Below are 14,487 nucleotides of genomic sequence, written 5' to 3'. Positions count from 1 at the left end.
ATGTGGAGACTGGCTCATCAGTAGGTGGAACCAAAAGGTCCATTTTCAGCTGTGATGTCACTGGAAGGATCTTCTTCAGGTTGTACATATTTGCGGTATTCTTGGATGTTCACCTGATTTGGACTTTCTCAGTAAACCTTCACAATGAAGAGGGAACTTAATTTGGGCTGGGATGCTGACATGGGTTCAGAAATTCTAAATTTTGAAACAACGACTCAAGATATGGAGCAAGAGACAACCACTAAGCTTGTGGGGATGGGATTTCGCACCGCTGTTTCCCCTGCAGAGAGCGCCTTTTACATCATTTTGGTGGCTCTGGGAATTGTGGGTAATTCTATTGTGATAGGAGTGATTGGAAAGAGTGTGATGATGGATCGTGGGCCGGGACATAACTCAGACATCATTATTGTCAATTTGGCGGTGTCCAATTTAATGGTGTCCATCATGAGGAACCTGCTGCTTATCATTTCAGACCTGGGCTTTGAGGTATGAACTGTTTAAATACACATCTGATGTGCTGCTCAAAAAACTAAAAACTAAAGTATGTTTGGGAAGCAAACCATTGAAAAGTGTTTTGCTTTTCTAGTTCAACAGCTCAAAATTTGAACTGTTGAACTAGCTCAAATTTGACCTCATATCTTTATATCTGGACTACAGCTTCTGTAACCACCTTTTTTCAGTGTTGATTAATTTTGTAACAAAAATGTCAACAAATTTTAAACAAAGTAACTGGATGCAAAAGTTTCATTCATCATCGGCAAGCTTCTGCCACAGTTCTGAGTTCATATATTTGTCATCTCCTCTTTCCAGAGCTGGTTTATGTGTCTTAGTTGGTTTCCTGTCAAGGACATCACATTTTATTTCACAGATTTTTCAAGACAGATGAGATTAGGAGCTATTCTCCTAGCTTAATGTAACCTTTATGTTCCTAATGGTTCTGTGTAAATACTGAATTGTTTCAACCGTTTGACCCAAACTGCCAACCGTTAGATGAAACTAAATCTTTGGGATGTTCAAGAACAACCCAGGGTGAACCAAGGCTTGAGTCCATCAGAAAGCAACTGGGACAACAGTGTCACTTGTCCAAATTAAAGACAGTATTACACCACTGTAAACTGAAAGAGTGTCATTAATTGTTGACGTGGCAGGAGATAGGCAGACAAACTTTAAAACCAAACCAAACTGACGGAAATATAGGGATAAAAAGACCAAAAGACACCTAGCATAACTAGGTGCTAGCACCTAGTTATGCTAGGTGCTAACATGCTAGTTATGTTAGAAAACACAACAATCTGACAATAACTGGAAACCAAAGCAAGTAGTTGATTGCACCAATTCAGAACAGCTGATACCAAATAAACACAGATTGGGAGACAGATTTGGTGGCGTGACATTTCCTGTTTCATCCACAGTCTTCAGTCCACAACGTTGTTTTTTATTTTTAAGCAGTTATGAGGCACAGTAGCAAAACACTAGATGACTGCTGCACAAGTTACTCAACAGACTGTTACTAAGTAGCCAAAGAATGAGTGAGTTGCTAGGTAACCAAAGAGTGAGTGAGTTGCTAGGTAACCAAAGAGTGAGTGAGTCAGTTGATTCCACCAACTTTGCTTAGCTGGCTATATTAAAGCCTTTCCTCTGCCTACGTCCCCCAGAATGCTGTGTGGTTCTGGATCAGAGTTCAGTTAATATTCTTGAATACTGAATTTTCCATCAGACATTCTATTTATTGATATTGATCACGTGTCTATCACATTTTATATCGTTATTGATTTATTGTCCATCGGCCCTATGATCTAAATTCAGAGTGTACTCCAAGACATGAAAACACACAAAGCTCACCCAATCAAAATATCTCTTTTCCAGCTCTACTCCTCCAAAGGCTGGTGTCAGTTCCTGATGGGAGTCTGGGTCTGGTTGCGGTCGGTCAACGTGTGGTCAACGTTCTTCCTCAGCGCGTTCCACCTCCACACTCTGAAGCGCGTGACTCCGACTATTGGAGACCTTCAGGGGCCAAGGAGCACCTATAGGACCCTGCTGCTGAGCCTGGCCATCATCTGGATTTTAAACTTTCTTTACTCCATTCCTGCTCATATTTTCTCCACCAGTGGCAATGAAAACACCACAGAGGTGAGACAAACATGAAGTTTGCATGTTTTTCCCAGGCATTTATAATCCTTCTTTGTTTGTCCAAAGAAGCAGCTCCAGTAGGCTGACTTCACAACAGACACACAAACACTCAACATTGAAAGACTATCACACAATTGGTAACTGAAACATTATTTTGTATCAAAAATTAAAACATACCTTACAATATACTTGTAGGTATGTTTACTGTCAACTTGATTACGGTACTGATGGTAATCAAGTAGGTGATTGCCATCAGTTCATCAACTTCTGAACCTATACATTAAATAAACTACAATAAATAACCTTAAACAAACTACAGAGCAATGGCTCCCAATTAGCAGTTAACAGCAGTTAACAGTTGTAAAATTGAACATCGCTGGAATGCATATTGATTATAACACCGAACAACATATGCAAAATATTGCAAAATTTACAATAAGTGATGTATATGATTAAATTTGTCTAAAATATGTGTTAAAAATGTAAAGCGTGTAAAGAAAACACAGAGTTGACAGTAACAGTCAAAAATAGCAACAGGAAAGGGGGAGGAGCTGCCAGCTACCAGTTGCTACGGTAACCACCAACCGTCGAGCAACATAAAAATGCCAGGAGAAAATAACTTTTTGACTACGCAAAAATGAATTTGAAGAATAAATAAACCAGTTTTGACAAACGCTACAACTATAGTATTGTTAAAATTAAACTCTGTTACAAATATGTGAGTTATTCTCTATTTCAGAAACCACATTCCAAAATATGACTTTTGTTCATTTATCAAGTTATAATTCCACCGTTTATTTCTACATTTATAAATGTCAGAGTACCAAACAAAATATTTAATTAACAACGAAATTTTTAAGTTATTATAACTAAATACTTAGTTATTTTGCTAACTAAATATTTAGTTCCATACTAAATATTTATTTCACAAAAACGAAACATTTAATTTTCAAACTAAATACTTATTTTACAAACTAAATATTAGATGTTCAATTGAGAACTAAATATTCAGTTTGCCAACTCAATATTTAGGACCAACTAAATATTTAATTCCTGTTAATTTTTTGTGTAACTTTACAAACGGCACCCTATTGAACCCAGCTTTTCTCACAATAACTTTTGGAAACAGACTCCACAACCTTGAACGATTACCTGGATATAAGAAAAGGACGGATTATCTTTCTAATTTGCATTTCTTCTTCCTCCTCCTCTGATCTCAGACTCTCATGTTGGTGAGCAGCACAACGCGCCCCCTGCTGGGCTGTGTGTGGAACTTCCCGTCAAACTACTCTGGCCTGGCCTACGCCACCACATCCATGATGGTCCATGAAATATTCCCAATCATCTTGATGGCTGTCACCAACATGATGTCTCTCTACATTCTCAACACTTACGGCCGGTCGAGGAGCTCTGTTCAGGACGCACCTGTTTTAAAACGAGTGCCAGCAGAGAAGCGAGCCGCCAAGGTAAGACAGACCCTAGAGTCCAAATACTGTTCCAAGACTACTAGAACAGTATTTGTTCCAATACTGTTGATATTGGAACAAACATCAACAGTATTTGTTCCAAAAGTTTATTTTTGATCTTCCATGGATGAATTTCTTTTATTTCTAGGTGATTCTTGCGCTTGTCATGCTTTTCATCGTCTCTTGGGGAACCAGCATCATCTCTATCAACTATTTCAACTACAACCGAGGCTCCTCAGCTGAGTTTCTGCTGGTCGTAGCTCGCTTCGGAAACAGCATCTTCATCACCATGTCTCCTGTTGTTCTGGCAATCGGCCACCGCCGGCTTCGTTCGTGCATGAAGTCTTCTGTCTCTGACTGAAATTTTCTGGGTGAAGAGCAACACTTGGTCCTTTCGGCCGCAAAACAATCCCAGTAAATCCTCCATCCACCTGTTGTTCAAAGTGTTTGTTAGAGTGGATACAATGCCTCGCAAAATTATCCATGCTTCTTGAACTTTCTCACATGTCTTCATGCTTAAAGATGAAGATCTGAAATGTGGGGCAAATGTGTTTTGCCCCTTCTTTACTGCATTGGCCGACAGGTGCAAATGAGCAGCAAACACCGGAATGATGCAAACTCCAAAACACACAAACGCAAAACAAAACCCAAATGCAACCGAAAAATGCTGCAATTTTTCAAAAGACCACAATGAACAAAACCAATTCAAATGGAAACTACAGCAATAGAAGCAAAAGGGAAAATGCAGAAAATAGCAAAAATGAATAGTATGAAATGCTGCAAACTTGCTGTATAAAACAGAAGTTCTTTTTTGCTTGCAGCATTTTTTCTGTTGTATTCGTTCTCTTTCAAGCAGGACTCCTTAAAACTACATGGAATTGATTAAGCATGTTCATAAGGTAGAAATTGTCCAATCAAAATCCAACGTAAATCCAATTGAGACGACAACACTTGAGCTATTCTGTAAAGGAAACCGGATAAAAATGTCAGTCTTAGTATAGATGGTGGCAGAGAGATCAGCCCTAAGACTTGCAGCAAAGATGGTTCTGCAAGATATTGACTTTGTGTAAAAACATTGAAAGCGTGTCGATACTTTTGTGAAACCCTCATGAGTTTGTATATTTACTATGTGGCCAAGTCTTTTTAATTTATTATGTGGCTTGGTTTTTTACAAAGGTCTTGCAAAATCAGCAAAACAGTTCAATATAACTAACCTTAATATTTAAACAAAACAAATAAAAAAATGCTGATCTCACTCAACAAACAAAATGAATAAACAAAGATAAAAGTCAAGTCTTGTAGGACAGTTTCTGATGTGCCTGATTATTTTTATTTTTATTTTTTGAGTTTCATGTGTAATTTAGCTACTGGGAAATTTGAGCGAATCAAGATGGTGGTTTTTGTGTCAATCACACAGGATGAACCCATCATTTTGTTTCCCACCCCACACAACCAAAAAACAAAGAAACACCTCACACTTATCCAGCAGTGTTCACTATGCAAGAAAAATTGCATTTTTTTAAACTGAGAGAAACCCACACCACACTCAAAGTGTGCAAAAAAGCAACAGAAAACGTATTTTTGGCAGAACCTTTTATTTTTGGGACAGTTTGTGATGCCCCACATTCTGTGCCGCCATGGGTGGAGAGCCGTATCACAAAAAATGAAATCCACTACTGAGCAACATGCTAGATATGTGCAAACAATCTGTACAAATGAGATGAGAAATTGATTTGTTTTTGTTTGTTTAGATTCAAATAAATGAGTTCCAATAAATAAGTTAAAGAATAACAAAGGAATTAAAAATGATATGAGATTCTTGATTTATTCAGTGAAGGAAGAAATATTTTACCTTCACTATCTGTGTGGTATAACTTTGTCTTTGACCTTTTTAACCTTAACCTCTTTCTTAGCAACAAAACTGGGTTTTTTTCCGTTTGTTTTGAGGGATTTTTTCCCACTTTCAGCTTCCTGGCTGTGAGGAACGTTGGTCCACATCAGAATCAAGCTCCTGATTTTCCTCCTCAGCTTCCCGTGTCCCAGAGCCACCACAAGCGGACTGAATCCCACAAACAGCGAAGCAGAGAAGTGGGCCACGGTTAGCAGCCCCTCGGCGTGACGCCCACCGTCATAGTTGTAGTAGGTCACAGCGGCGACCTGCAGGACCCAGCAGATCACAAAGAGCGACACGAGAGACACGATTACATGAGCGGCCTTACGCTCAGTGGACACTTGTTTGTCCAGCTCCCCGTGGCTTCCTGACTCCGAGGTAACGGCTCGGATGTGCTTGACCAGGGAGTGAAGGATCAACAAGTTGGTGAAAACCATCACAACCAGCGGCAGAACCTCGTTGAGCGCAAGAGAAGTGGATGCGAAGGCCGAGCCTTGTTGGTCGCTGGGAAACTTCCAGGCGCAGCCCAGCAGAGGCCGTGTGGTGCAGCTGATCACCATCAGCTCCACGGTGGCGTTGCTTTCAACGCGAGTAGTGAACAACAGCGCCGGGATTGAGAAGACCAGATTAGCGCCCCACACCAGTCCCAGCACCACCCACACCCGCCACCGCTCCCTCTGCAGCGTCAGAGGTCCAAAGGTCACATGTTGTCGCCTCAGTGTCGTGCAGTGGAAGATGCTGAGCGTCAGCGTCACCCAGCAGCCCACGGCTCGCCACCACACCCACAGCAGCATGAAGATCCTGCACCAGACCGGAGACAGGGACATGTCCAGGCCCAGGTCGGACACGAATATGGGCACGGTGCGGAAAAGAGAGGTGAGCAGGTTGGCCAGAGACAGGTGGACTAAGATGGTGTCGGAGGGAGAGAGTCTCCGAGACGGACTCTCAAAAGCAGTTTGAAACACCTGAGTGGAGAAATACAACAGACTGAAGTCAATCACTGAAAAAACACAAACGCATTTTAGTCTGGTTTCTAATGCAAATATCTTAATACTCCTGAAATAAAACAAAACTAAGTAACTTTTCAGAAAGATACAGCTTAATAAAATAAGAGCCCACTGCACTGAACCCCATTGAAAACCTCCTGGTTTTTCCACCAAATATAGATTTCTGAACTGAGTTAAAACATTAAAATTGTTGTTTCTAAATGAATATGAACTTGTTTCTTTGCATTATTTGAGGTCTGGAAGCTCTGCATCTTTTTCATTATTCTGACCATTTCTCATTTTCTGTAAATAAATACTAAATTTTTGCTTGGAATTTTGGAGACATGCTGTCAGTAGTTCATAGAATAAAAGAACAATGTTCATTTTACTCAAACATTTACCCATAAAGAGTAGAATCAGAGAAACTGATCATTTTAAGTGGTCTCTTTTTTTCCCCCCAGAGCTGTATAAGACCTTGATTTAAGTTTTTTAAAAAACCAGTGGAAAAATACTTTTACATCAATATTGACAAATTATTGACTTAAAACAAGCTGCTATATCTTACTGAAAGGTTTCTTGTTTTGTTTTATTTAAAGTATACTGAGTTATTTTCACTAGAAACTAAAACAAAAATGCCTGGTAAGATTTTGTGTAAAAACCTTCCAGTCATACATTAAAAAGATATTTGCTCTCTCACCACATGGATGACCAAGATGTTTCCCAAAATCCCAGAAAAAACCAAGAGGCCAAACAAAATAGCCTCTACAGTAAGAACCTCTGACATGGCGTCATCCTTTCCTTTCAGACACGGGTCAGAAGGTCACACACAGTGCTGCTGCTCCCGACTGCCAGGCTGTTTTATATGTGTTCATACCGACAAATGATTAAATCCATCACACATGATAAACCTCTGCTGACCAAGATCACGGTCCATTTAATCCAAAACATCAACATGTCCCATGTGTTACAGACCAACAGAAATGCTACGTCAACAAGTTTAATCACATTATTTACATACAAAGGAAAAACTAATAGTTGAACTACTTATCTATTCAGTTTACTCTATTTTTGTTTAATTCAAACATATTCACAGTCACTATTCAAATACCATAATATAATCTGTTATTACCTTTTGTTTGATAATGAGCCAGAAGTAACTTATTTAATAGATAGATAGATAGATAGATAGATAGATAGATAGATAGATAGATAGATAGATAGATAGATAGATAGATAGATAGATAGATAGATAGATAGATAGATAGATAGATAGATAGATAGATAGATAGATAGATAGATAGATAGATAGATAGATAGATAGATAGATAGATAGATAGATAGATAGATAGATAGATAGATAGATAGATAGATAGATAGATAGATAGATAGATAGATAGATAGATAGATAGATAGATAGATAGATAGATAGATAGATAGATAGATAGATAGATAGATAGATAGATAGATAGATAGATAGATAGATAGATAGATAGATAGATAGATAGATAGATAGATAGATAGATAGATAGATAGATAGATAGATAGATAGATAGATAATAAAAACAGAATAATTTCTTTCACAACAGAAACATACACTCAGGCCATTTCTTTCTAGCAAATACATTTTTATAATAAAAAACAAACAGCTTTTATGGAAATGGAGTCGGTTTCCCTCCATCATCAGTCCTCCTCCACCATTTTACCATTCAAAAATGACTTTTTTATATCTTATATTAAACTGAGTTATGTTTTTATGTTGCTTCAGCTCAACATTTAATCTGTCCCACTCCGCACACAGATACACACTCTTTGTTTTTCTATTTGTTTTTATTTATTCTGTTTAAGTGTAAAGAGAGAGAAACTAATTCAGTCGTGCACACCATGAACCTTCATCTCACAGGTCCAGGAAGTGAACAAACAAATTCAGCATTTTTTTCTATGTTAATCAGCCTTTCATTCTCTCCCTTGGTACTAATTATTTACTGAGCTTCCAGTGGGACACGGTGATGATATCATGGAATAATCTTAACTAAGCACTGACGTAAAGAGCAATGAAGCATTTCACCACAATTTACATATTTCCATTAGAGGTCATTATTAACGAGCAGCAAAGATTTCCTCCTTAGAAAGGAGCTGATACAGCAAACATTTGAAAGAATATACTCTCTCTTTTTTTACCTATTTGCACAACTAACACTGCACATCATCCTGAACACAACATCCCTAAAACACGGCGGTGGCAGCATTATGATGGATGGAGCTAAATGCAGAGCAAGACTGTAATTTTAAGAATATTTCAAATTAGCGACCAGAGCTAATGTAGCAGTTTATATTGAAATATATTGAAAAGGTCCAGTTAAAGTCCTTTTAACTTTAACTGGTTAAAGTTAAAGAACCTGAATCCAACGGAGAAACTGTGGCCAGACTTCATAATAGATGTTGACAACCTTTTCATTTAATTCATTAGTGACACAAATAATCCAACAATAATCCAATATTGTTCCCAATGTACACTTTACTGCAAAAACACATTTATATTATGCACCAGTTAATATAAATGACCATTTTATGTGAAGCCTCATGTAGCACAAGAATTAAATAAATGAACAAACAAATATTAATTCAAAAGAATAGTCAGCTAATAGATTAATTAACTGGAGTACATACAGACTGAAAAAAGGTTTCAGTTTGATGAAAAATCTGCATATTCAGCAGCCATTAAGCCAAAACTGTTCTATATGTGTGTATCTGTATGAAAATATTAACCTATATATACATTTAAAATACATATAACACTTTGTTTCTGACTCCAAACTCTTTAAGTGGAAAGATTTTAGCTTCCCTTGTTCAAATTCATTAAATTCATTCATTTGAAAGAAATGGTTTAAAGTAAAATAACTTTTCAATTCAATAAAAAGTTATTGAATTATTTGTTCATTTGTATTTTTTTTAATTATTTCGACTACTGAACTAAACAAGCTTAAGCAATGAAATAAAAAAATCTGTATAACGTGGCCATTTTTATCCTATTAATGTCAGAATAATCGATTTCTTACTTAATCGAGCCCTTACTTAATTTATCTCTCTCAGATATGTATTAAATGTGTAAGATGATAAAAAATACATTTATTTTATTGTTATTAAAGAAAACATTCATAAAGTCACAGCTTGTATTTGTTCAGGAGAGCAACAGCTTTTCCTCCAGCTGCGTTTTCAGGAATCTGATCCACACCTGGAGCTGCCGACGATGACTCCAAATATTTCACGCACGCACCCACGCTCTCCAGCACGCTGCGTCGAGCGCTCCTTCACGTGCACTCTCTCAAACAGGCATCAAAGCCATTTACGTCAAGCCAGACAGGAAGGAGAAAGCGGCTCCTCTGTCCTGCAGAAACACGTAAGTGGTTTGCACACAAGGAGTCACTTTGATCCGATTTCTACTCGCCTTATTCATGCGGGATCGCTTTAAATGCACCAAATGCGTTTTCTGCTTCAGATGAGAGGGAAAAGAAGAAGAAGAAGAGCTGATCTCTATGGCAGACCTCGGCTCGGATGGTTGTGCCATCGCCCATCCGGCGGTCCACTGTGAGCGAAAATAATTCAACCAGAGGACGAGAGATGACGAGCCACCGCCGAGCAAAGCTGCTCGCCCTGTCGGCGCTCCTGGTCTTCACATTAATACACCAAACATCCTCATCCTCATCCTCATCCTCATCCTCAGCAGCAGCAGCAGCATCCGAGGGGAGAGGCAGGAATAACAACCGGAGTCATGACAGCAGGCCATCATTTCAGATTAAAGACAGCAGCAGTAATTTCTCCGTCAGCGCGCTGAGACCGAAACCAGATGAGGAGGCGTCACCGATCTGTGCCTACAGGGTGATAGAGGGGGGCATCTGGGGGCAGCTGTGTTTTCGACGCACGCTGTTCGGGTACAGGTGCAACAAGGAGGACTGCAGGACGCAGGTGACTTTGGGGAACCTGGTGGCGAACCTGCTCGCCAATGGCAGCGTGCTGTTACAGTGGAGCCACAATGGAGACAATAAGACGAGACAGAGCCCTCCCGAGCAGCCCGCTGGTTCTGGGTCACATGTAACGTCTGGGCCGCGGTCGGTGTTCGGTGAGCGGCGCCACCAGCGCGGCGGGTTCGAGCTGAGCTGCTGGTGGAACGGCAGCTACACCCAGTTCGAGTGCGCCGGCGTGCAGCTGGCGGCGGGCTGCCGGGACTTCATGATGTCCGAGCTGCATGAGAACATCCCGTACCGAGTCTGCCTGCGGGCCCCGGCCCGGTCCGGCCCGCGTCGGAGAGCGGAGCAGCGGGACTGCGTGGAGTTCACGCTGCCGCCGTCAGGGATGCAGGATATTGTGATCGCCATGACGGCGGTAGGGGGCGCTATCTGTGTGATGCTGGTGATCATCTGTCTGCTGGTGGCCTACATTACAGAAAACATCATGAGCCCCACTACACAGCACACCTACTCCTACCGCACTCACTCACGCCACTGACGGACTAAATAAGCTAAATATCTGCATAAACACGTCCCACAGTCATCGTTACAAGGTAGTTATTGTTCAGTGAACAGCACAGGTGCTTCTTAATAAATTAGAAAGGCAATTTAATTTGGAAAAAAGAGAAACTATTGTTGGTGATAATAGCCTACAGCTAATAAAACCCAAATGATGTCCTGGAAAATAGGGATAAGCCGCAAAAAGTAATTGCTAAAAACAGCATGCTGTTCACAGAATACTGTCCAAGAATATTAATAGAAAGTTTCATCTGGGAAGATACACAATCAACAACAACAACAACTTCAGCCTTGAAAAGATGGCGAAGCTCACCAGTTTAAGAGTTTGGGTCAGATTCATAAGAGAAACCACACACAGACAAATCCAGGACTGAAACAGAGACATCAGACTAGACTGTTTATTAGTTTTTCCTTCTTTTTTAAAATAATACCTGGAGGCAGAGCAGGGAAACTCCTAATTAAAGCTGTTTTGAATCCAGTGTGAAGTTTCCACAGCACAGCCATGCCAATAAATGTCAGAGTACTTTATGCTTCTTTATGCTAACAAGTTTCATGCTAATGTCGATTTCACTTTCAGGACTTTTCACCTCCCCACTCTGCCAAAAACTGGTTAACTTATCATGGTCTTACTGGGCTCAACTTTTCAGCAAATGCATCTGACTTGAACGTCACTGAGAATCGTGGAGAAATGTCAATAGGACGATGGGAGACAATAATTTAAAAATCCCCTTATTTTGGCTTTCTGTAAAATCAAAGTTTTCTCATTTAAGTTTGAGTTTTCATTTGCTGTGAGTTTTGTCAAAGTAAACAAAACTAACCACTTATGACACAACAATGTATGAGTAATAAATCTGTAAATGACTTTGATTTACTGAAATATCTAAATATCAATAAGAATCTAATGTATTAAGATGCACCTCATCATTTTACGACCAAATTGAAGCACAATTTGCTGTGGCTCTGCAAATAACACGCCTTTTAAACCTCTGCCAGGGTGCACTGAACCAAAATTACTGATGAACTGTGTTTAGTACGCTAGTTTACTGTGTCGTTTTGTTGCTCCAGATTGTCTCTGGTGTGCCATCAGGCCGCGTTTTTACAGCAATACAAACAGCCTCAATCAATGGCTTAGGGTACATAAATCTGAGCGTGTGTCTATGTTGGGAAATAAATAAATATAACCTATCTAAGTTTGATTTATTCAGGTTTTTGCTTGTAGGTTTGCATACAGTGTTTGTACAATCTGTGAACGGCAATAGAAAACAGTGTGCAATCTCTGAATACTGTGCCAAACGTCTTTTAGCTAGAATCCCTTTTTTGTCCCGCTGACTGCAAATAAAAAACTATGGGGCACCTTTTAATATCACACAGCTGTCTTTATTGTTCTCCTTGTGTAATTGGGTGTGTGATGTGACAGCGTCTTGTGCCATCAAGGTCAAATAAAAATATCTTCTATTGAGTGCTAAAAATACCTGAACAAGAACATGAGCCAGCATCGAGAAAGAACAGCTCCAGGCCTGGGAATACTCTGAAGGTTCTGGAAAATACTTCCAAAAAAAGGACTGAGCTAACCTTTGAGGAATCATTATCTCACAACCTATTTATTGAAACGCATCGCATTGAAAAACATTAAACTCTTGTAGATCACTGAAGGTGTGATGTGGTATCTAGCACCAACACATTGATAGTAGAGAGTTTACATCCTATAAGTTGCAATCTGGTTCCTTCATGGGTTGGACTTTACATTTCAGTTCATCCCACAGCAGCTCAAGATCTTAGGTTCAGATCTCAGGAATATGGAGGCCAAATCAACTCATTAAACCAGGGGTCTCAAACTCCAGTCCTCGAGGGCCCACTGTCCTGCAGTTTTTAGATGTGCCACAGGTACAAAACGCTGGAATGAAATGGCTAAATTACCTCCTCCTTGTGTAGATCAGTTCTCCAGAGTCCTGCTAATGACCTAATTATTCTGTTCAGGTGTGGAGCAGCAGAGGCACATCTAAAGGTTGCAGGACTGCGGCCCTTGAGGGCTGGAGTTTGAGACCCCTGAATTAAACACTGAAAAAATGAGAATTGAGGTGTCTTTGAATTTGCACAAACAAAATAAGTTAATACTACACAAGACAGTCATGTTTCTTGTATTTACACAATTGAATAAAGAACCTTTACTTAATTACCAACAATAATGAAACTACTAATTTTTCTTATGTTGACTTAACGTGACCCCTGCCGACCCCTCTAAGGGGCAAGGGTGTACAGAAAATGGATGGATGGATGATTTAACGTGATTAAATTAGTTTACTAAAACCATTGTAATCATGTTTTATCATCACTGGAAATGATGCAATATATCAAAAGATAATAATTAAATATGATTGGACAAGGATTAGAGTGGTCTTTTGAATCTTAACCAATAAGAAGCCAGACAAGATAATTTTAAAGATATCACAATTGCCGTGCAGTTTCTTCTGACTATGCAGCCACAAGAACGCCAGACAAATCTTTGGAGGCACACCGATTAGGTAAGTGATCTAAATTTTTTTTTTTTTTTTTTTGTAGCTGGGAATGAGTTTGAGAGTTTGAGTTTGAGTTGAGTTTAAGAGAATTACCACCATACCACTTCAGTCAAAGTTCTTGTCTCAGCTGGATCTCCATTTTGACAACTTGATGAAGCTGATCAAAAGAAGAGGAGGACGGCTTGGACAAATCCTAAGACAAATTGTTGCACAAATGGATGATGTAAGTGATATAGCCATAACACAACTAGCAATCTTTTTGGACAAACCTTTTTTTTATGTAGAAAACTAAATTTTTCTTGTGTTAAATGTTCTCACCTTGACAAGTTGACTTTATTAGTTCGCATGTCTTCACTATAAAAACATTTGTGTGCAGTAAATTATTAAACTTCAAGCACAAGGCTTGAAAAAAGATTTTTTTTTAAAAGTCTATAAAGTCATCTTTATATCTAAGTAGATGGATCTAAAACCATTGATATATATAGATGGATCTAGATACAGCTAGGTTTAGAGAAAGAGAGATTAACTTGCCATCTCTTCACATAGGGTGTGGATGAAGTTACCATTGAAGAGGCTATTGGAGCCACCACCAGCGGCGCAAAAAGTGGGTATGCAGTGTATGCAACGCATAGGGGCGCTGCACTAGAGGGTGCGCCAAAACGATGTGGGGAACTTTTTTCTAGTCATCATTTTATGTACTTAACAGATGTTTGTGTATGAAATGATCAATAACAGAGGAACAGCACTGATTAGGCGCCTCTCCCCTCCCATACAGGTTGCTTGGACAGCGGCCCTTCGACAACGCGTTTTTTTTTTTTTATTTCTTTTAAATTTGAATTGTAGCAATGCACTCGACAACAGGGAGCTAAAGATGGGACGGCAGAAAAAAACTCCGGGGCACAAAACAGAAAACGGAAGAGGGGGAAGGATAAAGATGTTGGAGAGACGAAGAAAAGCTTTTCAAAGTGGTTGAAA

The 14,487-nt window shown here is 39.4% G+C and overlaps 3 protein-coding genes across 3 annotated transcripts; 2 read left to right on the top strand and 1 right to left on the bottom strand.

The window, feature by feature from the left end:
• The first annotated feature begins 255 nt into the window (after window positions 1-255).
• On the top strand, window positions 256-4,449 carry LOC116709998 (olfactory receptor class A-like protein 4). The gene is made up of 4 exons (XM_032548760.1): window positions 256-486; window positions 1,867-2,130; window positions 3,351-3,596; window positions 3,745-4,449. The coding sequence occupies exons 1-4, from the start codon at window positions 256-258 to the stop codon at window positions 3,955-3,957; spliced, it is 954 nt and encodes a 317-aa protein (XP_032404651.1). The 3' UTR covers window positions 3,958-4,449.
• Window positions 4,450-5,183: 734 nt separating this feature from the next.
• Window positions 5,184-7,303, bottom strand: ora4 (olfactory receptor class A related 4). The gene is made up of 2 exons (XM_032548759.1): window positions 7,171-7,303; window positions 5,184-6,452 (listed from the first exon to the last, which is right to left on the bottom strand). The coding sequence occupies exons 1-2, from the start codon at window positions 7,255-7,257 to the stop codon at window positions 5,454-5,456; spliced, it is 1,086 nt and encodes a 361-aa protein (XP_032404650.1). The 5' UTR covers window positions 7,258-7,303; the 3' UTR covers window positions 5,184-5,453.
• A 689-nt stretch (window positions 7,304-7,992) lies between these two features.
• On the top strand, window positions 7,993-12,362 carry fndc10 (fibronectin type III domain containing 10). Its single transcript, XM_032550466.1, has 2 exons — window positions 7,993-9,870; window positions 9,970-12,362. The coding sequence occupies exon 2, from the start codon at window positions 10,026-10,028 to the stop codon at window positions 10,974-10,976; it is 951 nt and encodes a 316-aa protein (XP_032406357.1). The 5' UTR covers window positions 7,993-9,870; window positions 9,970-10,025; the 3' UTR covers window positions 10,977-12,362.
• The last annotated feature ends 2,125 nt before the right edge of the window (window positions 12,363-14,487 follow it).

Source organism: Xiphophorus hellerii, chromosome 20 (assembly GCF_003331165.1).
Source record: "Xiphophorus hellerii strain 12219 chromosome 20, Xiphophorus_hellerii-4.1, whole genome shotgun sequence".
NCBI classification, from domain to species: Eukaryota; Metazoa; Chordata; class Actinopteri; order Cyprinodontiformes; family Poeciliidae; genus Xiphophorus; species Xiphophorus hellerii.
Note: the sequence above shows the minus strand (reverse complement) of the source record. Positions and strands in the feature narration are given on the sequence as shown.